Genomic DNA, 24011 nt, shown 5'->3' on the forward strand with positions numbered 1-24011 from the left:
ATGTCTTTACCCACGTTTCACTTATTCAACTGGTTGTACGTGGAAAGTAGATAACTATTATTTCATAGTTCATCTTGTTGACTCTAGGAAGAGTGCTGTTTGCCATCCTTCTCTATGTTCTCTATGTCTCGGTGTTGAAGCTGACATAATCTGTGCCTACATCAGGCAAAACGAGAGGGATTTCGATGCTTGTATCTTTGATTCAAGGTAAACACCAAACGTATCATGAACCCAAAACTTGTACTCAACTAAGAATAGCACTGCTGTAATATATTTGTTCTCAGGTGAAAGTAAGATGAAGCCATCCAAAAAAATTCTCAGGAGTGAGGAAGTATTTTGTCAGATGGCTACATAAACACTGAGTAAGTTATGTCATCAGAAAGATATAATTCAATATATAAATTATGGTACAGTATTTTAAAAACTAAGGTAAAAAAATACAAAAATAACATGATTACAAAGTAACAAATGAGGCAGAAAAAACCCTTTTAATACAGAGTACCTCCACTCAATATTTATCTTGTTGACAGAGATGGAAATAAGTAATGGCAGAAAGACCTCATCAGGTTGAATATAATGTTAAAAAAAAAAAAAAAACTCAAGTAAAAGGTGATACTTCTTAATACTATTACTCAAGTAAAAAAATAAGTTGTTGTAAAACTAATGCTAAAAGTGTATTTTCCCTAAAATTTACTCAAACAAATGTAACAAAGTAAATATCAACCAGTCCTGGCTTCTAGGCTATTTTCAGGTGTAAAATCTTATTCTAGTGATCATGCTAACTTTTTTGTAGTTAGCATGAGTGAGATAAAAATAATTACAAACATGACAAGTTGGGTTCAAATTATTCCAGTGATTTTGGGAGTTCTGGCATTCCATACTAAAGAACAGCTTTAGTATTTTTACCGCTAGAGGGCGCGGTTGACACACGTTGTGAACCTGTGTTGGGGCATGCGCAGCTGAGTGACAGCTGTCGGAGGAGGTGAATCCTCTAGTCGGCAGAGTGGAGTGAGAGCTGGAGGAGGATAGACTTGGGGACGTCGGCGTTTCTGTCCGTAGGAGTTAGCAAAGATGTTTTATCCCCTTCCGAGCGGGCGGAAAATGTCTCCGAAGTCTCTCTAAACAAGCTTAAAGACATGGCAGCTTTTGAACTTTACTCCAAGGTAGGCAGCGCCTGATAACGAGTCACTCAACGGTTTTTCTCTACCTACTTTTGTTAGCTTGTTATAATAAAATTGTAATTAGCAACTTTTTTGTGCCTGTTGAATCACTTTTTAGTGAGTCAGGATAATTATATAGCACTTTTTTGCTACTCTGCCACATAAACTGCCTCTTATCCATCCACGTTATGCGCATGTCCGCTGCCAGTTACCTATGACTGCTGCCGCTGATGAAGTTTTTCCAGCCAGCTGTGTTACTGTAAGAGCAGAGGTTGGACTTCTCTGACCCGTTTCCTTTTCTCTCTCTCTCTCTCTCTTTAAAAAAAAAATAAAAAATCCAGAATGCCCATGTTTGGCTCCCAGATGCAGCAGAAGTGTGGAAATCTGCTGAACTTCTCAAAGACTACACTCCTGGTGACCTGACTCTGTCTCTACAACTGGAGGATGGCACGGTAAGACAGGCCCAGCCCCCCTCCCCAAACAAACACACAAATAAAAAGATCCAATAACCACACAGTGACACACCCAGAAAGGCTGAGATGAAAATTGGTTTAGGATGTTCTCGAAACGCCAAGCGCATATTTCTTTTGCACAAACGCTGGAAGCAGAGCCTAGTGAAATTACATGCTATGATGGATTATTCATGACAGCTTGGCTGTTGGGAGTATTTCTTATCGTCAGGCAAAACAAACACCTTGTGGTGCTATTTACAAGTTAAACCGTGTGTGCATGGTTTCAGAATAAGTGAACTGACTCAAACTAAGTTTTTCTCCTGCGTTGCTGCTACCTGAAGGTATGATGTCGAGTTTGGGCATGCACATCAGGTATGGAAATAAGGTCAAATATTATCTTGAGTGAACATGAACAGGCCGAGCACAGAGGCTTTGCTGTTGGCTCCCATTTGAAGCATGATTGACAGTTAATAGCTTGCATTTTTGCCCATTCTCAATGCCATTATTAGCTGACATTATACATACTCTAACAGCTTTTTTCTTGTTTTGTTTGTTCAGGTTGTGGAGCACAATGTTGACCCCAATACCAAAAACCTGCCCCCTCTCAGAAACCCCAACATCCTGGTGGGAGAAAATGACCTCACAACTCTCAGTTACCTCCATGAGCCAGCAGTGCTACACAACCTTAAAGTGCGCTTTATCGACTCCAAGCTGATTTACACCTACTGTGGTAATGAGCTTCATCTCCTTTGACTTGCACTATCACTGACAGCGTAGACTTTGGAGTCTTACTCACTGCATACGCTGACATAATCCAGAGTACCTTAAGCTGATTATTGTGATGCATGCTTGCTTTTAAAGGAACACAACATGGATATGTCACTGGTAATAAGATTGCAGAATTTGTGTTATTCAGTATTTTCTGCTTTTTTAATCCAAAAAGCAAAGTAAGTCATTGTCTTGACTGAAACACCAGCATGTGATATGACTGAAATCTTGCTTAGAGCTAAACAAAATATAAATTTGTTGCTCTCAGTTAAGGTTGTGGTTTAGCCTGTCATGATAAAAAATTTTGCTGGAAAATAAATCGTCCCAGAAATTATTGCGATAAATGGTAATATTGTCATTTTGAGACCATTTTCAACTAATGCTGGAAAATTAACGCCTTTTTTTTCCTCTGAAAGACTGATAAACTTTAATTTTGTACTCCACACTGGAAGAAAAATATGAATTTGTTGCTCTCAGTTAAGGTTGTGATTACACCTGTCATGATAAATTTAGCTGGACAATAAATCGTCTCGGTAATTATCGCAATAAACGATAATATTGTCGTTTTGAGACCATTTTCAACTAATAATGGAAAATTAACGCCTTTTGGGAGCTGAAAGACTGATAAACTTAAATTTTGTACTCCACATTGGAATTGGAAAACATTTTAAATATCCAAAAAATAAAACACCACCAACAACGACAACCCCCACTCCCCCCCCACAAACAACTGAAACTGTAAATAAAACGGATTATGAAATCTCTGTAAACAAAGTTTTTCTTCAAAAATTGCTAATCATCAGAATGAAAATTATTGAGCTCATTTAATTTATCATGAAATGAGTTGATTATTGTGACAGACCTAGTTGTGGTCACTCTAGCCAACTCGAAACAGACATTTTGCTGATGTTATTTTGTAGTTTTCATGTAAGTCAAAGTTTTTGTCAACTCATCTGTGTCAAATGCTTTTCCCCAAGGAATAAATTATTGAGGGCCTAAATCCATATGATTACTGTCACAATCAGCAATATGTCAATTAATCACATAATAAATTAAAATAAGCATAATAATTTCTAATTGCAGGATTTATTATTTTTCACTTTTCTCTTTCTATCAAAAACTGGATGACCAATATTTTCAGTCTGGTGTTTTGGTCTCAACTAGCCCTTTTTTGAAGGACAATACTTTTTTACAGAGCCTCAATTATTCATTTTATTTGTTGTTTCTGATGTTCCGTTTATTTGTTTTGCATATTTAAAATGTCTTCCAGTTCCAGTGTTAAACTTTCATTAAAATTTAGAGGTTATTGATCTTTGAGAACGTGCTCTTTTATTATTAACCATGACCATTATATTACTTAAAAATGATCACAAAGCAACAATATTATCATTTATCGCGATGACTCTCGGACAAATTATCCTCCAGTATAATTTGTTATTGTCACAGGCCTACATTTTCAGATTTTCATTTGTAAAAGTAAGAAAAAGAACCATGTGTCATCTAAGAATGAACTTTTAGTTCTTCTGGTCCACTTTAGGAATCGTCCTGGTTGCCATCAATCCCTATGAGAGTCTGCCCATCTATGAAGCTGACATCATCAACGCCTACAGTGGGCAAAACATGGGAGACATGGACCCTCATATCTTTGCAGTAGCTGAGGAAGCATACAAACAAATGTCCAGGTTTTGGTATTTTTGTTTTACATTTTAGAGCCACCATAGAGATCTTTTTTGTCTTTAACTCTGGCTCTCTTGAAGGTTTTTTTGCTTATGAATGCTCCTTTTTTGTATGCAGAGATCAAAGAAATCAGTCCATAATAGTCAGCGGTGAGTCTGGTGCAGGCAAAACGGTTTCTGCTAAATACGCCATGCGTTACTTTGCCACAGTCAGCAGCTCGTCGGAGGAGACCAGCATCGAGGAGAGAGTTCTCGCTTCTAATCCAATCATGGAGGTAAAATTTTACTGCTGGAGGAAAATCTACAACACACCCTTAAGATTATGTTTAACAGACAGTATTTATTGTTTTGTAGGCCTTTGGGAATGCCAAGACAACAAGAAATGACAACAGCAGCCGCTTTGGGAAGTACATTGAGATCGGTTTTAACAAGGATCTCTGCATAGTCGGGGCCAACATGAGAACCTACTTACTGGAAAAGTCCAGAGTAGTGTTTCAGGTAAATCTTCATGCATATGGACAATTTGTATTCATGCTACTTGAGCATTAACTTAGAATAAGGCTGCAACTAACGATTATGTTGTTATCGATTTATTCTGATGATTAATTGATTAATCAGATAAGAAAGACGGCCACATTCTGCACATTTCTGTCTTTTTGCAATATTAGAAATAAAAGATGCAAATAAACAAATAATTCAATTCATTTTTTTAAATAAGAAAATAAAAATTTTATTGCCTAATATTCAGATGTATAGCATTCATTTAGAGCAGGCTGTATCACTTTTTAATATTAAATGAAATATGTATGTATTTTATGTAGAGTTTTGACTTAATTACTGCTTTGAGTATGTTGTTCTTTCAGCAATTGGAGTATTAATTATACTCCAGTTAATTAATCGATTACTAATTTAGTTGATAATTTCAATAACTGATTAATCACGATTAATCTGACTAATCGTTTCAACCTTACATTTTTAAAATTAGAACTTCACTGTAACTTTATGTGATTTTATGTAACAGATCAACACCAAGTTGCTCACAATTGAGCAAGTTGAAGGAATATTATGGATCATTTTTAATTTTGATTGTGACAAATGTAAACCACAATGCATGATTTTCCAATTCAGCTTCACCGTTGGGTTTATCAGATTAACTCCTAACAGAAAACACTGAAGTTTATGGTAATAATATGACAAAATGAGGGAAAATTTCCGTGAAAGTGTCTCACTCTCCATCTTTTTGTATTTCTTGCAGGCTCATGGAGAAAGAAACTACCATATATTTTACCAGCTATGTGCCTCTTCACACCTGTCAGAGTTTAAGGCCTTCAAATTAGGTCTGACGCAATGAAACATAATTGTTTTAGCATATTTTGGAATATAATATGGTCTGTAATAATAAAAATAAAATGATCTCACTTGTTGTTTTAAAGGCTGTGCAGATGACTTCTGCAGCACTAACCAGGGTCAGAGTCCCGTCATCGATGGAGTCGATGACGCCAAAGAGATGTGCAACACCAGGAGGGCATTCTCACTATTAGGTCGGCTTATATATATATATAAGGGAGAGATATATTAGTAAAATGAACGTTGTTCTTTTATTCTATGAACTTCTGACAGCATGTCTTTGAAATTACAAGCACAAATTTAGTGTTTATTTGCAGAAAATGAGAAATGGTCAAAATAACAAAAACGATGCAGAGCTTTCAGATTTCAAATAATGCAAAGAAAACAAGTTAATATTCATTTAGAAACAGCAAAACTAATGTTTTAACTCAGAAATCAATACTTGCTGGGATAACCAGGAGGTTTTCAACGCGGTTCAGTGCAGTGGGCGCTGAGTTTTTCATAGATGCATGACTTCGATTTAGATTACTTGACACAGTTGTTTTTTTGCTCACATTGTAGGAATTGGTGAAAGTGATCAAGTGGAAATTTACCAGATTCTTTCAGCTATTCTCCATCTCAGCAACGTGGATGTAAAAGATCAGTCATCTGACAGATGCAGCATCCTGGTAAACCCTGATTTCTCTCTGATCCAATAACTCTGTTTTTATGTAGTTCATTTGTAGCATTTCCTTTTCCATTTAAGACATGTGTTGAGAATACAGAGGTATTTACGTCCTGTCTTCCCAGCCAGATAATGCCCACCTGATGGTCTTCTGTGAGCTCATGGGAGTTCCTTGTGAAGAAATGGCCCACTGGTTGTGCCACAGGAAACTCCAGACGATCACGGAAACCTTTGTGAAGTCTGTTTCCAAAGAGAATGCGGTGCATGGGAGGGACGCACTGGCCAAACACATTTATGCCAGACTCTTCGGCTGGATCGTGAACAGTATTAACAATGCGCTGGCATCTACAATGAAACAACACTCATTTATCGGTGTGCTCGACATTTACGGGCAAGTTTATCAGCTTCTTCACAGTTTTTCTATTATTGCTCAACAATTTACAAAGTTAAACATATTTAGGGTTGGAATGATTTCATCAGATTAGTTGTGATGAATACTGAAATAATAATTTAGTTTTCTGGAGTATACGGACTGAAATAAAATGCCATTTATTGAAACAGCAACATAAACTGTGAAGTATTTAAACAAAACTATACAATAAATACATACAAAATAAACATTTGCCTGTAAATATGCTCTAAACTCCTCAAGCGGCATTTTAGCTTCACCCAGTTGAAATTCTGTTAAGAAAATCTCTTGTTAAACATCTTATGCTATCCAAACATAATCAGCATATTATCATTTCACTGTTTTGATGCATCCTTTGCTATAAATGATACACTAAAGGAAGGCTATGCTATTTGATATTAGGCAATACAATTTTTATTTTCGGATTTAAAATAGGAATTGAATTGAATTATTTACGTCTCTTAATACATCAGAAGAAAAATCTTCAGATTACGGCAATTTTTTTCATCCGATTAATCATCAGAATAATTGAAAACTAAAGTAATCTTTAGTTGAGGACCTATATGTATTTTTCTTCAGGTTTGAGACATTTGACGTCAACAGCTTTGAGCAGTTTTGCATCAACTATGCCAATGAAAAGCTTCAGCAGCAGTTCAACCTGGTGAGAATCTGCTAAACCTGGACTTGTTTGTGTCCAAATGGAGAATTTATCCCTCATTTTTCTCTCTTTCCAGCATGTCTTCAAGCTGGAACAGGAGGAGTACATGAAGGAGGAGATTCCCTGGACGTTGATCGACTTCTGCGACAACAAGCCGTGCATTAATCTCATCGAGGCCAAGCTTGGCATCCTGGACCTCCTGGACGAGGAGTGCAGAGTAAAATGGCACTATTGTTTTTTTTAAGCTGCCATTGGAAGTGTGTCCACCGCTCTGGGCTCCAACACACTTAATGTGGAGGTTATGACTAATGCCATGATGTGTCAGCGCTTCCTCTTTCCACAGATGCCCAAAGGTTCTGATGACACATGGGCTCAGAAACTGTACAACACCCACCTGAAGCAGGATGCTTATTTCGATAAACCCAGGTTATCAAACGAGGCTTTCATCATTCACCACTTTGCTGACAAGGTAACACGTAACTCTGTGGTACGCAGTGCAGCTCCAGTCGCCTTTTGATGTTAGGTTTGGACTTGCAGATGTTTGGGTTTGTCATCGTTTTCCAATTGGGGGAAAAGTCGTTACTCATAGGTGAACATTTTGGTAATTGAATGAATACCCCAGTGGAAAATTTAACGCTTTTCTAGACACTTGAAAGGTTTTGCACACGCTGGAGAGTTAGTTGTAGTGGGATTGTTTCCTTTTTGGTTGCAGCATCAATTAAAAAATATTTTAAAAATTTTCATTTGTTGTGTGCTGCTTTTTCAAAAAATACTGCATCACTTAATTCAACTGGTAACCTGTTCAATAAGTTGTTCTTTGTTGATTTGCTTTTTAATCAGTGTGTCTGTGAGATCCTGTCTCAGCGTTTCATTGATTAGCTCACTGGCTTTTTTTGTCATTAAGATAAATAAAACAAAATATCCGCCCATGTCATCCATTCCTGATCAGAGTTCAGACTTTTGCAGCCTCTAAAACATTTTCTGACTCGATCTCCCTTTCTACCTTCACTCGTCTTCCATTCAGGGTTTAATTAAATTTATTTGCACGTTAATTGACATTTCTATAAATGTGCCAGAATTAGCCAAAAGGGTCTTTTTCATCAATGCTCAATTTGTCCTGCTAAAAACAAACAAAGGTTATGCAAACAAGATGAAAATGACTTAACCGCACAGATTCTCTCAATAAGTATAAAATATTCCATCAGTGCAGACAATGAAAACAAAACAAAGAAATGACTGTGCAGTGTTAGTTTTTGGTTGCAGTAAGGGAGGGTGTAGGGCCAGAATCTAGTTTCTGTGATCTGTTCCTTTGTGCCTAGGTGGAGTACCAGTGTGTCGGATTCCTGGAGAAAAATAAGGACACTGTCAACGAGGAACAGATTAATGTGCTGAAGAAGAGCAAGGTGAAACTTTCTCTCTGCCATTTATTAGCAGATGTTATTCTTTGTGGACGTTAGAGCCAGTTTTATTGGATTTTAATGCTTTGCCAGCTGAAAAAAAATGTGCATTGAGTAATTTATGTGTTGCAAGTTTGTGGGCACACACCCGGGAATTGTTTATACTTAACTATTGGAGGAAATACTCCCACCTCTGATTGTTTTTAACCAGAAACACTGCCATCTGCTGTTTGGTGAGTCCTTTTAGTGTTTGCTGCCTTTTGTTAAATAATAAACTTCTGTTTTCTAGTTTGATTTGCTGCTGAAACTGTTTGAGGATGAAGAAAAACTAAAAGCGCAAACTAGCAAGACTTCCAGTAATACTGGAAGACCTGGGAAGTCTCAAAAGGAACATAAGAAAACTGTGGGACTGCAGGTAAAACCTTTAAACACGAACAGTGTGTGATCAAAATTAAACTTTTATTCTGTTTTTGGAAATATCACAAACAGATAACACACAAGAAGGATTTATCATCGTCGTTTATTTTTTAGTTTCGACAGTCTCTACACTTGCTTATGGACACACTAAACGCAACATCGCCTCATTATGTGCGCTGCATCAAACCAAATGACCGCAAAGCTCCATTCACGTGAGGATCTCTGCTTCCTTTAGTTATCGCAAAGCACAATTAAAACGCTTATGCATTCAGTTATGTTTTTCTTACATTTAAAGTCTGGACCCAATGAGAGCCGTGCAGCAGCTTCGAGCGTGTGGCGTCCTGGAAACGATCCGCATCTCTGCAGCCGGATTCCCATCTAGGTACAAATCTGTTAACACAAGTTTGTTTTTATAATAAATATGGTTGGAATATGTTTTCTCATGTAATTTATAACGCCTCAGATGGACCTATCAGGAATTTTTTGGTCGTTATCGAGTCCTGATGAAGCAAAAGGATGTTCTGCCTGATAGAAAACAAACCTGCAGAAACCTCCTGGAAAAACTTATCAAGGTGTGTTTGAATTTAAGAATAGAATCGATTGATTATGTGTAATTACAAGCATTTATGAGTGCTTGGTGTTTTGTCCTTAGGACCAACAGAAGTACCAGTTTGGCAAAAACAAGATCTTCTTCAGGGCCGGGCAGGTGGCTTACCTGGAGAAGCTGCGTTCGGACAGACTGCGTTCAGCTTGTGTGGCCATCCAGAAGACGATCCGCTGCTGGCTCGCCCGCAAAAAGTACCTGAGGATGAGACAGTCTGCCATCGTGATTCAGAAGCATGTACGGGCTCAGCAAGCACGCAGGTGGGCGGATCATTTACAGCAGGGCGAGAGGTGCAAATGCATGTCTGAAGTGTATTTTTAATGTGTTTTTTGTTTCTCCTTTTAGTTATGTCAAGTTTCTGCGGCAGACCAAAGCAGCTATTGTTGTTCAGCGCAACTTGCGAATGTGGTCTGAAAGGAGACATTTCCTGCAGCAGCGCTCTGCAGCTGTCACTGTTCAGCGTGTTTGGAGGGGCTGTTTGGCTAGGAAGCATTACTTCAAGGTAAAGTCAAGACTAATTCTGGTTATCAATATCAGGAAGAACTTCATTATTTTGACTGTTTAACTCAGTGGTGTGCAAACCTTTTGCACTGTGAGCCAAAATTACCTTATTCTTTGTAATTTAAAATGTTACATCATTTTATTGTGACTCTTTCATAGTGACCCATATCCTCTGTTTGTTGCTGATTAAAAGAAATTGACCCCAAAAAGTAGAAAAACTCCTATTACATTTTGAATCTACATTGATTTACAGACCGCTTGCCTGAAAAATTTGATTCATTTGTTATATTAAAATGCAGAAAGTAATGATATATAAAGTACTATAAAATGAATCAGTTTAGAAAATAATTTTATATCTTTTTAGATTTTTTTTTAATGTGTGATACAAATTTAATTGTCTGCTATTTTACTTTAACGGCTCATAGTTTGCAATAAATCAACTTCAGCTCTGGAAAAGATGAGGAGCCCACTGCACTGAACCCCAATGAAAAAACCTCCTGCTTTTCCCACCAAATGTTGATTTCTGATCTCTTCCTGAGTTAAAACATCTGTGCTGTTGTTTCTAAATGAACATGAACTTGTTTTATTTGCATTATTTGAGATCTGAAAGCTCTGCATGCTTTTAGTTATTTTGACCATTTCTCATTTTCTGCAAATAAATACAAAAGTTTTGCTTGAAATTTCGGAGACATGTTGTCAGTAGTTCATAGAATAAAAGAACAACATTCATTTTACTCAAACTTACACCTATAAAAAGTAAAACCAGAGAATCTGATCGTTATGCAGTGGTCTCCAGAGCTGCATGTGTGACCAGACAAGCACTTGCAGTGATATGTTTTTGAGAATATGTTTTTTAACTTGACATTCTGTGCTTGTCTGTCTTTCCCCAGTTGCTGTATGAGCAGAAGGCCGTGGTGATCCAGAGGATGGTGAGAGGCTGGTTGGCCAGGCAGCGTTTCCGACGCGCCATGGAGGCCGTCGTCCTGCTGCAGAGCTGCGTGCGCCGCATGAGAGCCAAGAAGGAGCTGAAGAAGCTGAAAGTGGAGGCACGCACAGTGGAGCACTTCAAGAACCTCAACATTGGGATGGAGAACAAGATCATGCAGCTGCAGCACAAGATAAATGAGCAAGTGAGTTTTGTATGTAGAGGAGAGGTCAACAGCAATTTCCTGTTTGCCCAACTTGCTGATTTTGTTAATTTTTCTGTCCACTTTGTCTTAACTCAACAAATACATTTTAATCCAGCTGGAATTAAAAGATTATGCATTGATGCTTAAATAGAAAACCATTAATTAAATTTATACTAAATGCCAAAAAATACATTTTTTTATGGAAACCGGATGTACCAAGGAAATTTAGACTCCTGTTTGATTCACTGGTGTCAGGAGGGGAAAAAGTAAGTTTCCAACTATTAATCTGTCTGCACATCAGCCTGAACACCTCCCTTCCTTCCACATTAAAACCTGTGGTTTTCCCAGATTCTCTATTTAAAGGAATTTATTAAGCTAAATTCACTTTTTGCACAGTTTTAAGCTCTCATTTGGTTCTCAGCTGCTTCTAAAAACGGCCCAATTATGGCAATAATTTAATGTTTTTTGATGTCTGGAAATGAGCTGTTCCAAAAACCTCTTGATTAAGTCATGTAGCGTTACCTAACAACCATGGTGACATCCAGCCTGTCACCTAGCAACCCAAGTGGTGCTCCAGCACGTTTGGTCAGCTGGTTTTACTGCTGTGCTGCCTGCAAGAAAAAACAGTTGTTAACTGACCATTCAGAAACGACTTGCTGCATTCTTGTTGGTTGTGCAGGAGGCTCCAATTCTGCTTTTCAAAGATGTACAGCTTTTTAATTGCTCATCTGTTTGTATCCATTTTTAAGTGTGAGTCTAAACGTTGAGTTGTGGGCGTGACCAGCAGCAGGTTATTTGGATTTAAAGTGACAAGACGCCCCAAAAGACTTCATCCTGATTTTGTGCAAAAAATGTAATAATCATGTTTTGTATAGCCCATGGATTTATCCTGACCTGCTTAAGGGTTAATACTTTAATACTTAACTACAGAACAAATATTCATACTTAAAAAATACAGAGTGCAAGAAATGACAACTCTGGAAGAGCAGTGGGTCTTTTGTGGTGCATCATTAGACACAAATATGTTTTTCTCTGCAATTTACTCTGTAATCACCTGAAAGAATGCTTCTAATGAAACTCTGGGTCATTGGTGTTGTCATATCACATGCAAATCATGTGTCTATATCTCCCCCCTGCAGCTCAAAGAAAACAGAGAGCTGACAGAGAGGCTCAGTGTTCTGGAGAAGACCCACACTACTGAGAGGGAGAAACAGTGCAGAGAGATAGAAAACCTGCGCTCTTCAGAGCAGGAGGCCAGAGCCAAAGCAGAGACGGTTCCCTCGCTGCTGGAGCAGCTCTCCTTCCTTCAGGAGGAGCTGGAGAACATCCGCAGAGAGAAGGATCACCAGGAGGAGCAGACAAAGATCTACAAAGAGCAAACGCAACAGGTAGGCCTTAACTTTTGACATCAGGTGATTTGAGCAGGATTTCTTTAGCATCTTATCTGCTAATGATCTGGAATATGGAGAAATTACTTTCTCCATTCAGATAGATACATTTAGACCAATTTCCACAACCTTCAAGGCTAAGTTTTAGATTCTTGTAAATTTGAGGCTTCATTTTATGTTTATCAAACATCAATCTCTTCATGATAATTCATATTTCTGGATGTCTTGATGCGAAAATAAATGTGCCTACAAAGATTGGAGATTATAATATGATAATTTCCTTAAAATCCAAACTGAGTGATTACTAAAAACATGTCCTGTTCCAGAGAATCCATGAGCTGAATATGAAGAACAGTTTGTTAAATAGTAACTTGGAAGAACTAAACGAGGAATTCTCTGTGCAAGCTCAGCATTTAGCAGGTAACGGATCTGCTGGATATCTAAACACCTACATCAATGTGTAAGTGTTGGAAATTAAGTAAAAATGAACTTCTTCTACTCAGAAATTAAAACCAACTTGGAGAACACCAAACAACTGGAGAAGGACTTGACAGACGAGCGCTCTCGCTACCAAAGTCTCCTCAGCGAGCATCTGCAGCTGGAGGAACGGCACAAGGACCTCAAGGAGGAGATGAACATCACCGTAGTAAGGAAGATTTTCCTTCTTTGTATGGCAACAGAAGCTGATTGGACAGTTTTGAAGAGCTCATATACAGTATAGTGCTTTAAACATTTATTTAGATTCCTTAAACCTTTTCACATTGCAACCACAAATGTTCAGTGTTTTCTAATTGGATTTAAATGCAAAGATGTGCAGAATTGTAATGTGGAAATCTCTGTTTTTACCAAATTTGCACATGTAAACACTGAAAGGGTTTCCCAGTCTTTCAAACTGCTGAAGCTCTGTCAGATTGGTGAAACTGGGCCTGTCTCACTCCAGATCCTCTCTTTTTTTTATTTGAAAATGTTATTAAAATTGTTATTCCAAACAATATTACATCCAAACTTTACAATTTTTAAATGTCCTACGGAGATTTCAATCCAGATTCTGATATCATTTAGGTGTGAACCTAACCCAGGCTGATGTCTTTTGCAGCCTATAACAGGTTGGTTTTCTTCCGTGATTTATATTTAGCTCCATTTATCTCTGCTTTCCAGTCCCTGGTGAAGAAGATATTCCCACAGCATTATGGTGCCACCACCATGCTTCACCATGGTGATGTTCAGAGTTAGTTTTCCAGAATAGTCTTTTGCATGTAAGCCAAAATGTAAATTTTCATGTCACGATTGTCTATTACTTTGCGTTCTCTGTAACATACACTGAGGTTTGTGGTTGTTACATGGCAAGATGTGAAAAAGTGGTATGAGTACTTTTGAACTGTACTGTATATCAAATTTTATTTGGTCATATAAATTGGGTAGCAGTTCCAAATGATAATAAAAAAACTGTTTTAATAGAGAAAGTTTAAAACTGATGTATTCAATCCAAGATTCACCCAGCTGTTTGTTGCTTCCTCTAGCAAGTAACTTGACTAAGTTATATTATAGTTTTGTTTTCACTTGTCAAACTATGAAAGTTCTTTATTTAGATGAGTTATTTAGTAATTTTTCAAGCATGACTCTTAATTGGGTTTTTATGAAGCTTATTTTCTGAGAAATATAAATGGATTCCAGAACTATGTAGACATCGCTGTATTTTAATATTAATCTTGTTTATCTTAAATGTTCCTTTTTGTCCCTAATAAGATTTCAAACCAGTCCAGTCACCAGAGGACAGACTCCAACTACAGCAGTATCTCATCTGAGTTTTCTCAAATCCTGAGCTCCACTGAAGACGAAGACAGCGCCATTCAAGCAGAGGTAATCTTTAAAACGCTCATCATCTGCAGATGTACAAGTGTGACTTCAGACAGATTTCATGGATAAGATTTAGATGATTTGTTTATAAAGAAATGTTTAAAATCCTGGTTAGCTTAATTGAGTGGTAATTTATAAGAAATATTGTGGAAAAAAAAGTTAAAGTTTTCTTTTCTCCTTTCTGTATGCAAACATTGTTGTACTATCCCATTTTAAGAATTGTGCACTTTCAAGATAGCATTGTAAATATGAAATTAATTCTTAATGTTTTGTCCTTTATTTGCCTGGTGGGAAAAAGGACCAACTAACTAACTTGCTTAGTTACTTACTTGGCTAGCTTACCTACTTTACCTACTTACTTTACTTGGCTAGCTTACCTACTTTACTTACTTACTTACTTACTTTACTTGGCTAGCTTACCTACTTTACCTACTTACTTACTTACTTTACTTCTTTGGTTACTTAGTTACATTACTTACTTAACTATAAATTAGAATAATGCACTAGGTAAGAAGTTTTTTTGCAGTGTATTACTAATATTGGTCCATGTTTTTGGTCTTAATATGCAGCTAAATGCTCCAGAGCAGATAATCTGCCAAAGAGCACATAAAACCCTAGAAATGAACATTTTTTTTTTTTACATGACTGTAAAATAGGATTACACAGCTTCTGTTCAAGTTCTATAAATATCACAACTGCTTGATGTGAACTATGCATGATGGAGTAGAAAACATTTCCTTGTGCTTCACAAAAAATATGGGAAATAGAAATTTTTTTGTAGTTTACTGCAGTTCTGTCTTTACTTATCTGTGTTTCTAATCCTCTAGCAGTCCAGTGCCTTAGTTAAATTAATATGATCTGTCTAATCTAATTAATGTTTGCCTGTATTTTGGCAGGATGAGGTCGAGACTAAAGTGGACCTGCCCATTCTTCTAAAGCTTCAGAAAAGGGTGAAGGAGCTGGAGGGAGAAAATCGATCTTTATGGAAAAAGCTGGGTAAAAAAGAGGAGGCCCAACAAGAAAAGGCAAAAGTATGAATTGCCTCTATAAACATTTATCTAAAGTTCAGCTGTTTGGTGTTTGAATCTTACATGATATTTTTCTGTAAAACAAACAAGGAAGTGGAGATACAGACAACTTTTGGCAGGACAGAACTGGACGTAGAAAAATTGAAGGTGCGACTTTCCTTATTACTGAATTTGAAATATGCATAAAACCAAAAAATGGTTCTAGATTTTTGATCTTCAGCCTGTTTTCTAATGTAGCGGCAAGAGCTGGAGTCGGAGAACAAGAAACTGAAGCAGAATCTGAATGAGCTGCGGAAGTCTCTGACCAGCGAGAATAGCGATTTGGCGCCCCCTGCTGCTGGCTCTCTGCCTTACAACATTCTGCTGGAACAACTCAGTTCTTCCAACGAGGAGCTGGAGCTGCGGAAAGAGGAGGTGCTGCTCCTCCGTTCACATATGGTTCGTCAGGAAGCTCTTAAACACAGGGTGAGAAGTTACATGGACTGCATGTGTTCTTCATAATCATATTAAAATGTAATTAATAAAGGAACTTATTGTCTAAATAATAATTTAATTCCAGGACTCTGTACTTGGAGAAAGTGTGAAACTGGATCTCGGTGAAATCCACTCATTACAAGATTTACAAGATTCTGACAGGTAAGAACCACTTGGCTCTGTTTTTATGCTGCATCCTGCCAAAAAATTTTTCTCAAATAATTTATAATCAATAAAGCAAAAATGCACCTGAAGGAAATCCACGAACTGTGCAAGTTCTGTCTTCTAAGATGTGTGAAGCATAACTGAGCAGAATAATTTGTATACCATATAAATGTTATTCTTACGTAAAAATAATACAGCCCAAATTATTGAGACTTTCAAGATGTATGTTTTTAATTGAGTTGTATTGATGAATTTAAAGCTAGAAATCATTCTTAGGATTTCTAGCTTTAAATTAAAACATGACAAGAGGCAGAAACTGACTGAACTTCATCTGAGGTTAGGAATTTTATTTAGAAAGAATTTTATTTAGAAACATGTGAATAAAGAGGAGCACCCCCCACACCCATGAAAATGTAAAACAATTCAGTAACTTTTGGTGTGTTTCTGCTTCAGCTGCTAACAGATTTTAAGTATGATCAAACTGAGAAAACAAAGCAAAGAAAAACAAAGCTGACAATATGTGATCTTGATGTTTTGTTTTCCTTAATGTATTTTATTCATAAGATGTTTAGTGTAAATAACTGCTTGTAAAATGATGTTATTTTTTTGTCTGCAACAGTAAAATAATTGAGGATTCTTCCCATTTATCTCTCTTCCCAGTAAATCAGCTGTTAAGACTACCTTTGTCTTTTCTGGTTTCTTATATGGGAACTCAACTCTTTCTAATTGGAGATGTTAATGCCTGCGGTCACTTTCTGATGCTTCTCCTTCAGATCCACTAATATTCATACCCTGAATGAAGATGGGGAGCTGTGGCTTGCTTATGAAGGCTTGAAAGAGACAAATAGGTAATGATGCAATATACTGTACATCTATTAGGCTTTATACTAACAACATGGCTGAAAAACATAACACGATATAAGCGTTTCCTATCAGTTGATATAGTTATTGATTGTTTTTTTTTTTGTCTTAAATATCTGAAATACCGTAAAACTGGTGCTGTGACCTTTTGTGTTTTATCCAGTTTTCAAGCTACACTGTTGTTTTTAGTTTTTGATCAGCTTTGAGACACCGAGGCAAAACTTTAAACTACTGCTGTGCAAGTTACTCAACAGGTTGTTGCTAGGTAACCAAAGAGTGACTGAGTTGCTAGGTAACCAAAGAGTGACTGAATTGCTAGGTAACCAAAGAATGAGTGAGTCAGTTGATTCCACCAATCTTGCTTAGCTGGCTTAGGAGATGTAGGCCTTTCCTCTGCCTACATCTCCCAGAATGCTGTGCAGTTCTGTGAAATTATTGGATATTCTATTAAACACATTATCTGTTGATATTGATTAAATGTCTATTGTGATATATCTTATTGATTTATTGCCCATTGCTAGTTTATAACCATCTTAACAAGAAAATTCTAGGATTTCGTACATATTTTATTCATATCTGAGTTTAATGGTTGGTTTTTTGCACATTTTAATTTTGGTTTTATCTTTGTGGACATAGAATGTCGCAGCGCTGTGTGTGTATGTTCTTTGTTGTTTATTTGCATGATAAAACACTAGAACAAACTGAGTGAGTGTGCTCTTTGTTTTCTACCCTGGATCTGATCATGATCCAAACATCCTGCAGGCTTCTGGAGACCCAGATGCAGGAGCAGGAGTGTCTTCACAGTGAGAAGTACAGGAAGCTGACTGAGGAGATGAACAAACTGAGGTCTGAAAAGGAGCATCAACAAAAGCTGCTGGCTACGAGCCTCCTTTTACCCGAAGATGCCCGAATAGATGCAAGCCTGAAGCACGAGATAACGCGGCTCACCACTGAGAATCTGGTGGGTTTGTTTTCTGGATTTGTGATCGCTCTTTCTTCCTTTCTAATTACCTCAAACCAAGTTCTGATGTGTCCGTCATTGCTGTTTCTTCTCAATGGAAGTAAGACGTCGATAAAAATTCAGATTTCATCATTAATTTATTTTTTCTTTAATTTCAGGAACGAATGGAGCAACAACAGAAACAAGATAAAACAATACGCAAATTGAAAAAACAACTTAAGCTGTATATGAAAAAAGTGGAAGATTTAGAAGGTAATCCAGTCATACTACATTTGAAAATATGAACCCATATTTTACAAAAATTCACAATCTGGATAAAAAGTCAAGCAAAATGTATCAAATTAATTATGTCACTTATCCTGTGTAGTGTATTATATCTGTATTATAACTTATTATTATTATTGCTGTTATCATTGCTATTATTATTAATTTTAGTTTTTATTATTAGTAGCATTATTTTTAGCATCAGTAATGAATAATAAAAAAGGAATTTGACTTTTTTTCTCAGATTAAAGTCAGAGTTTGATTTGTTGACATGACGGTTAAAAAATTACAACCTGGCAGTGATCTGATTGGTTCTCCTATTATTTTTAGCGAACGCTCGTCAGACGATTAGCTCTTCTGAGACGAGCATGCCGGTCCGACCGGTGCACATCGCACGCAAGGAGAAGGAGTTCCAGGGCATGTTGGAGTTCAAGGAGGACGACACGGGTCATTTGCTCAAGAACCTGGTCGTAGGTGCGCGTTGTTCCAACAACCCGTCTGTTTCATGTGATAACAGTAGGTCAGGATGTTTCTGGTTTTCAGTGACTGTGGTGATTTTCACAGATCTGAAGCCTCGCGGTGTCGCAGTCAGCTTCACTCCAGGGCTTCCTGCCTTCATCATCTTCATGTGCCTTCGATATGCAGACAGCGTGAACGACGACAGGAGACTCAGCACTCTCCTCAATTCTACAATCAGCAGCATCAAAGGCGTCATCAAGGTGCCGCGTTTAACCTTGATAAACGCGACACAGTTTAACAGTTTTTAGTTGAAAAACAAATGCCAGGGTTTATTTTTAGATTAATTTGGACTGATTTCCAACAAAATTTTGAGAAACTGATCTATGTGTTTATCTTTAGACGCATTGATTACTGCAATGCTAAAACCAGGAAGGTAAAGCACATCACCACAGGCTCCCAGTAGAACCAGGCCCAATGCTCCTCCAATCTGGAACAAACTTCCAGAAAACTGCAAAACAGCCGAAACACAGAGTTCCTTTAAATCAAGGCTTCTCCTTTCCCCTGTTTAGAGTTGAATTTGGTTTCCCTGCAAAAACACAAAATCTCACCAAGTGTTTTTGTTTAATATCTTATTACAGTTGAAATAAGGCAAAAATAACTTACAAGTAAGTTTTCACAAGACAGAAAGCTTGTTTTAAGTCAATAATTCCTTAATATTGTTAAAATTGTATCAATATTTCACTTGGAACAAGACATTTTCTCCACAAGTGAAAAAAATATGCTAGTGGAACTTTTTTTTATTTTTTATTTTTTAATCAATATTGAAGATTTATTGACTTAAAACCAGCTCCTATACCTTGGTGAAAAGTTACTTATAGGATAGTTTTATCTTATTTCTAGTGTCTGAAGATATTTACACTCAAAGTAGAACAAAAGTACTTGGTAAGATTTTGTACTTTTGCAGTGTAGTAGTAACTTGATGTGTATTTGCTTGATAATTTTGATGATTTAATTTGACAAGCTGTTTTTTTTTTTCTTATTTAATAATTGGTGATGTACGACGTTTTTATGATGTAAAGCATTTTTAATTGCCTTGTTGCTGAAATGTGTTTTCTAAAAAAGCTTGACTTGATTTTGTCCGTGCAGAGAAAAGGAAATGATTTTGAGGTGGTGTCGTTCTGGCTGGCCAACACGTGCCGGTTAATGCACTGTCTGAAGCAGTACAGTGGAGATGAGGTGAGCATCAAGATATACCTGCGTCTTAAATAAAGCTGCATAATCATGTAATTAATCTTCCCTGCAGGTGTTTATGGTGCACAACACTGCTAAGCAGAACGAGCAATGCCTGGCTAACTTTGAGCTGACAGAGTACCATCAGCTTTTTGGTGACCTGGCCATTCAAATCTACCGTCAGATCATCAAAAGCATGGAGAACATCCTGCTACCCCTGATAAGTAAGAAGACCTGAGCCCAAACTTAAGCTTGTTGCAATAAATCAATTAATCACATCATAAATTAAAATTAGCCCAATAATTTGTTTGTTTTTTCTTGTATCTTTTATTTCTTTCTATCAAAAGTTTCAGTCTGGTCCATTGGTCTCAACTTGACCATTTTTTAAGGGCCATTTTTGAATGTCAAAGTGAATACTCTTTCAAGGCATTATGTCTTAAAATCATACTGCTGTGTTTTGTAGTACCATGCATGCTGGAGCATGAGGCAGAGCAGGGAGTTTTAGGCTCCAAACCAACAGGCCTGAGGAAGAGGAGCCCCAGCTGCCCTGATGAAGCTTTGACAGTGGAGGTCCTCCTGCAGCGTCTCAGCTTCTTCCACACCACCATGAGTCAACACGGGATGGACTCTGACATCATCAAGCAGGTGGTCAAACAGCAGTTTTACATCATCAGCGCCGTGACACTTAACAACCTGCTGCTGAGGAAAGACATGTGCTCGTGGGGAAAAGGCCTACAGATCAGGTAATCACAGCAACACTTTCTTATTTTCTAAAACTAACTGGGAAGGAGGCAACAGAAGAGAGATTTATGCATTATTTGGATTAACAATACCCATAAAAATTAGAGCTCTGTCAAATTCTGCTGCTAGTGATATATATTGACCAGTTGGATAGACTTTAACTTCCTGAGATGCTAAAGCCAGCAAAGCATGGTGGGCAATATAGACTAGACTGCAATATTTTAATAATGTCTATGATTTAAAAAGAAAACTATTTAATACTTTATAAAGTCCCTTTATGGCTGCGAGTGCACAGTATTTTTTCAAGACGGCATTACCGTATTTTCCGCACTATAAGGCGCACCGGATTATAAGGCGCACCTTCAATGAATGGCCTATTTTAGGACTTTTTTCATACATTAGGCGCACCGCATTATAAGGCGCATAGAATAGACGCTTCATACTCTATTATTACACATCCACATTAATAAAGAAATGGTCCCCGAGTACTTTATATAGTAGGCTGGCCCAGTCGTTGTTTCACTCACGGTGTTGGTGTTGCGATATTATGCCCAACTGCTTTCTGGGTAACACAGACCAACCGACACGCTGCCGCTGCAGTCTCTGTCTCTCTTCCCCTGCCCCTCCCCCCCTTTAAATGTATTATCAAACTTTATTAACAAACCAGTGTTCTGACAACTATCCCAGCATGCACCGCGCACTACTTCTTCTACGGGGAAAAAGAAGTTGGCGGCTGCTTACCGTAGCAGCCTACTGCATGTCTGTGTAAACATGACGTCTTTCATTTCAATCTGAGTTAATTAGCGTAGCATTTCTGCCGGATTTTCACAACATATCAGCCACGACAATGGACAGGGGAACCAACAAGTTCATGTCATCTTTTTTGGACGACATCAAGGTGTTTGAGCCACTGGATGCCTCCAACATTGTGCGCGTCACAGCTAAAAGCTACCGATAGATGAGGAAAACAGCAGATCCTCACACCCTCAGCATAAATATAGCTGTGGACAAGATCACTGATGCCTATTGTTCTTGCAAGGCTGGGTAAGTCGGCATTCATGGTTTTGATGGTCCACAATGTACATTAGCATATGTTTACTACTGTAGCTTGTGTTAGTGAGACGGTCACGCACGTGGTAGCTGCACTGTGACCTAAAATGGGCATTAGCCAATGAAACGCGGCCCCTGTGGTAAGGTCCGTTGCTGGACCTGTTGTGGCTCAATATTGGTCCATATATAAGGCGCACCGGATTATAAGGCGCACTGTCGGCTTTTGAGGAAATTGAAGGTTTTTAGGTGCGTCTTATAGTGCGGAAAATACGGTACTTTAAAAAACAAAGCGTGATTTTAAACTACACACATTTACTTTTTTTTATTTTTTTATTTATTGATATGTATTGATATTCTCATGGAGAAAATAGTACAAATAAAATTTCCAATAATAACGTCCAATAATTTAACATCATTAATTGTTTTTTTAGTCAGTTATGAGACACCTTGGTGAAACCTTAAACTGCTGCTAGTTACTCACCAGCTTGTTGCTAGGTAACCAAAGCGTGAGTGAGTTGCTAGGTAACCAAAGAGCGAGTGAGTGGAGCCGCTCTGGAAACCTAAATTTTAAATCTAATATCCACTTTCAGTTAGAAGTATCAGAGTGAGGAGGATAAATTTTATACCTTTTTGTTTTGAATTTGTAGAAAACCTGCAATTCTGAATCATTTTCCTCCTCGTGTTGCTTTTGTTTAGGAAAACTCCTTTTACATGAACTCCTTGTAGTGCTTTTCACTTTTAATCTGAAGTGTGTCTTGTCCTCCTCTCTGGGTGAAGGTACAACGTTTGGCAGCTGGATGAGTGGCTGTCAGAGAGGGAGCTGAGCGGCTGTGGAGCAAAGGAAACTCTGGAGCCTCTCATTCAGGCTGCACAGCTTTTACAAATCAAGAAAAACACTGAAGCTGATGCCAAAGCAATCTGTAGCATGTGCTCCTCCCTCACCACAGCACAGGTTCGGCATCAGAAAACATCCCAGCTTTTTAAATCTTTACACAAATAAATAAAACTCAATTCACTCTTATCTTTTTTTAACAGATTGTTAAAATCCTGACCTTGTACACTCCAGTAATTGAGTTTGAAGAAAGAGTTTCAAACACATTCATCACCACCATTAAAGTAAGGTCTTAATACGGGGGTGTCCAAAATGTGGCCTGAGGGCCATTTGTGACCTTTGAAATGATTTTAATCAGCCCTAACTCGTAACTGATGACCCCAAAAATGTGTAAATTGTTTGTTTTTCTTTTAATGTGAAGCCTTTTTTTATGTTTCAAAGCTTCAAGTATCTGTAGATTTTATATTTATGAATTTTTTTGGTTTGTGAGTAGTTTAAATTTGCCAATTTTAGGGGGACAAAAAGTTTGGGCACCACTGTTTTAATCTTTAGTCTTTTATTATGAAGTCTTCATGTAATAATTCATTAACTCTTTTCTTTTCTTCCTTTAGAACCTTTTGAAAGACAGAGCTGAGTCGTCCAACTTGATGATGGACGCCAAGAAAATATTCTCTGTCACATTCCCGTTCACGCCTTCCTCCGTGGCTCTGGAGACCATCCAGATCCCCGCAAGCCTCAACCTGGGCTTCCTTATCCGTGTCTAGAGCTGACCTCTGACCTCTGATCGCACCTTGTTTTTCTAATCCTGTTTACAAGTAAATAAAATAAACCAAAGACTGTTTTCCATCAAAGTTTGTATCTTAAAAAAAGATGTTATCGATGTGTGAATATTGTCTTTTTTCCCCCCAAGAATACAAACCGACTGAATAGGAAATATGCAAAAATGTTTCTTAAAGGAGAAACTTTAAAAAGAAAATTAAGAATTTTAGCAAAGAAATGTGACATTTCACCTGTTGGCATTAGTAAAAATACAGCGCTGGCCTTTAGCTAACTTACAGTCATCATGGATGTGAAGGGTGAACAAATTTTAAACCTTTTTCCAGAGTGGAATAAGAATACAGCATACAAAAAACATAAAAAATTGAGTTAATTCTATTCATTTAATTGAATTAAGTTCGGGAAACTTGATGCATTTACTTTTCTGTAACATTTGCGTGGATAAATTTTATTTGATTAAGCATCAAATTAACTCAGTTTCAAAAAAAAAACATTGGATCAGCTGTTGTGTTTTTTCAGTGTACATCGTAGACTTTGGTGCACAAGTTTGAATTTATTGTGGATTTATCTCAAAACAGTCTGGCTTAGTTAGGTGTTATTGTAATTATAACGCCTAACTAATGGAGTTAAATGTCTTGAAAGTTTTAGAGTTACCACCTTAGTTCAAAACTGATCGTTGTCCTGCTGGAACATGCAGTGGTCAGTTTTCCACCATCTTGTTCAGTCAGCATTACTGGCCCT

General features: G+C 37.5%; 1 protein-coding gene across 1 annotated transcript; it reads left to right on the forward strand.

The window, feature by feature from the left end:
* Window positions 1–839: 839 nt before the first annotated feature.
* LOC106919337 (unconventional myosin-Va-like) lies at window positions 840–23344 on the forward strand. The gene is made up of 40 exons (XM_014989605.2): window positions 840–1163; window positions 1502–1612; window positions 2171–2342; window positions 3918–4062; window positions 4175–4331; window positions 4411–4554; window positions 5312–5393; window positions 5490–5597; window positions 5965–6071; window positions 6193–6458; window positions 7056–7137; window positions 7211–7351; window positions 7478–7603; window positions 8454–8537; window positions 8821–8946; window positions 9063–9160; window positions 9244–9330; window positions 9412–9520; window positions 9601–9812; window positions 9898–10054; window positions 10944–11183; window positions 12323–12571; window positions 12898–12991; window positions 13075–13217; window positions 14318–14431; window positions 15325–15459; window positions 15547–15603; window positions 15694–15921; window positions 16016–16092; window positions 16869–16943; window positions 17719–17917; window positions 18076–18169; window positions 18512–18655; window positions 18746–18900; window positions 19787–19876; window positions 19944–20094; window positions 20334–20613; window positions 22439–22613; window positions 22697–22777; window positions 23105–23344. Exons 1-40 carry the CDS (start codon window positions 1137–1139, stop codon window positions 23255–23257), a joined length of 5475 nt encoding a protein of 1824 aa, XP_014845091.2. The 5' UTR covers window positions 840–1136; the 3' UTR covers window positions 23258–23344.
* The last annotated feature ends 667 nt before the right edge of the window (window positions 23345–24011 follow it).

Source organism: Poecilia mexicana, unplaced genomic scaffold (assembly GCF_051168715.1).
Source record: "Poecilia mexicana isolate PSO_F unplaced genomic scaffold, ASM5116871v1 scaffold_6, whole genome shotgun sequence".
NCBI classification, from domain to species: Eukaryota; Metazoa; Chordata; class Actinopteri; order Cyprinodontiformes; family Poeciliidae; genus Poecilia; species Poecilia mexicana.

Bases quoted from the DNA above. Each gene is read 5' to 3' on its own strand.
- LOC106919337 (XM_014989605.2), top strand. From the start codon at position 1,137: ATGGCAGCTTTTGAACTTTACTCCAAG. The intron at 2,343-3,917 runs GTAATGAGCTTC...GGTCCACTTTAG, and splicing joins GCTGATTTACACCTACTGTG to GAATCGTCCTGGTTGCCATC. The intron at 18,170-18,511 runs GTAATCCAGTCA...TATTATTTTTAG, and splicing joins AAAAGTGGAAGATTTAGAAG to CGAACGCTCGTCAGACGATT.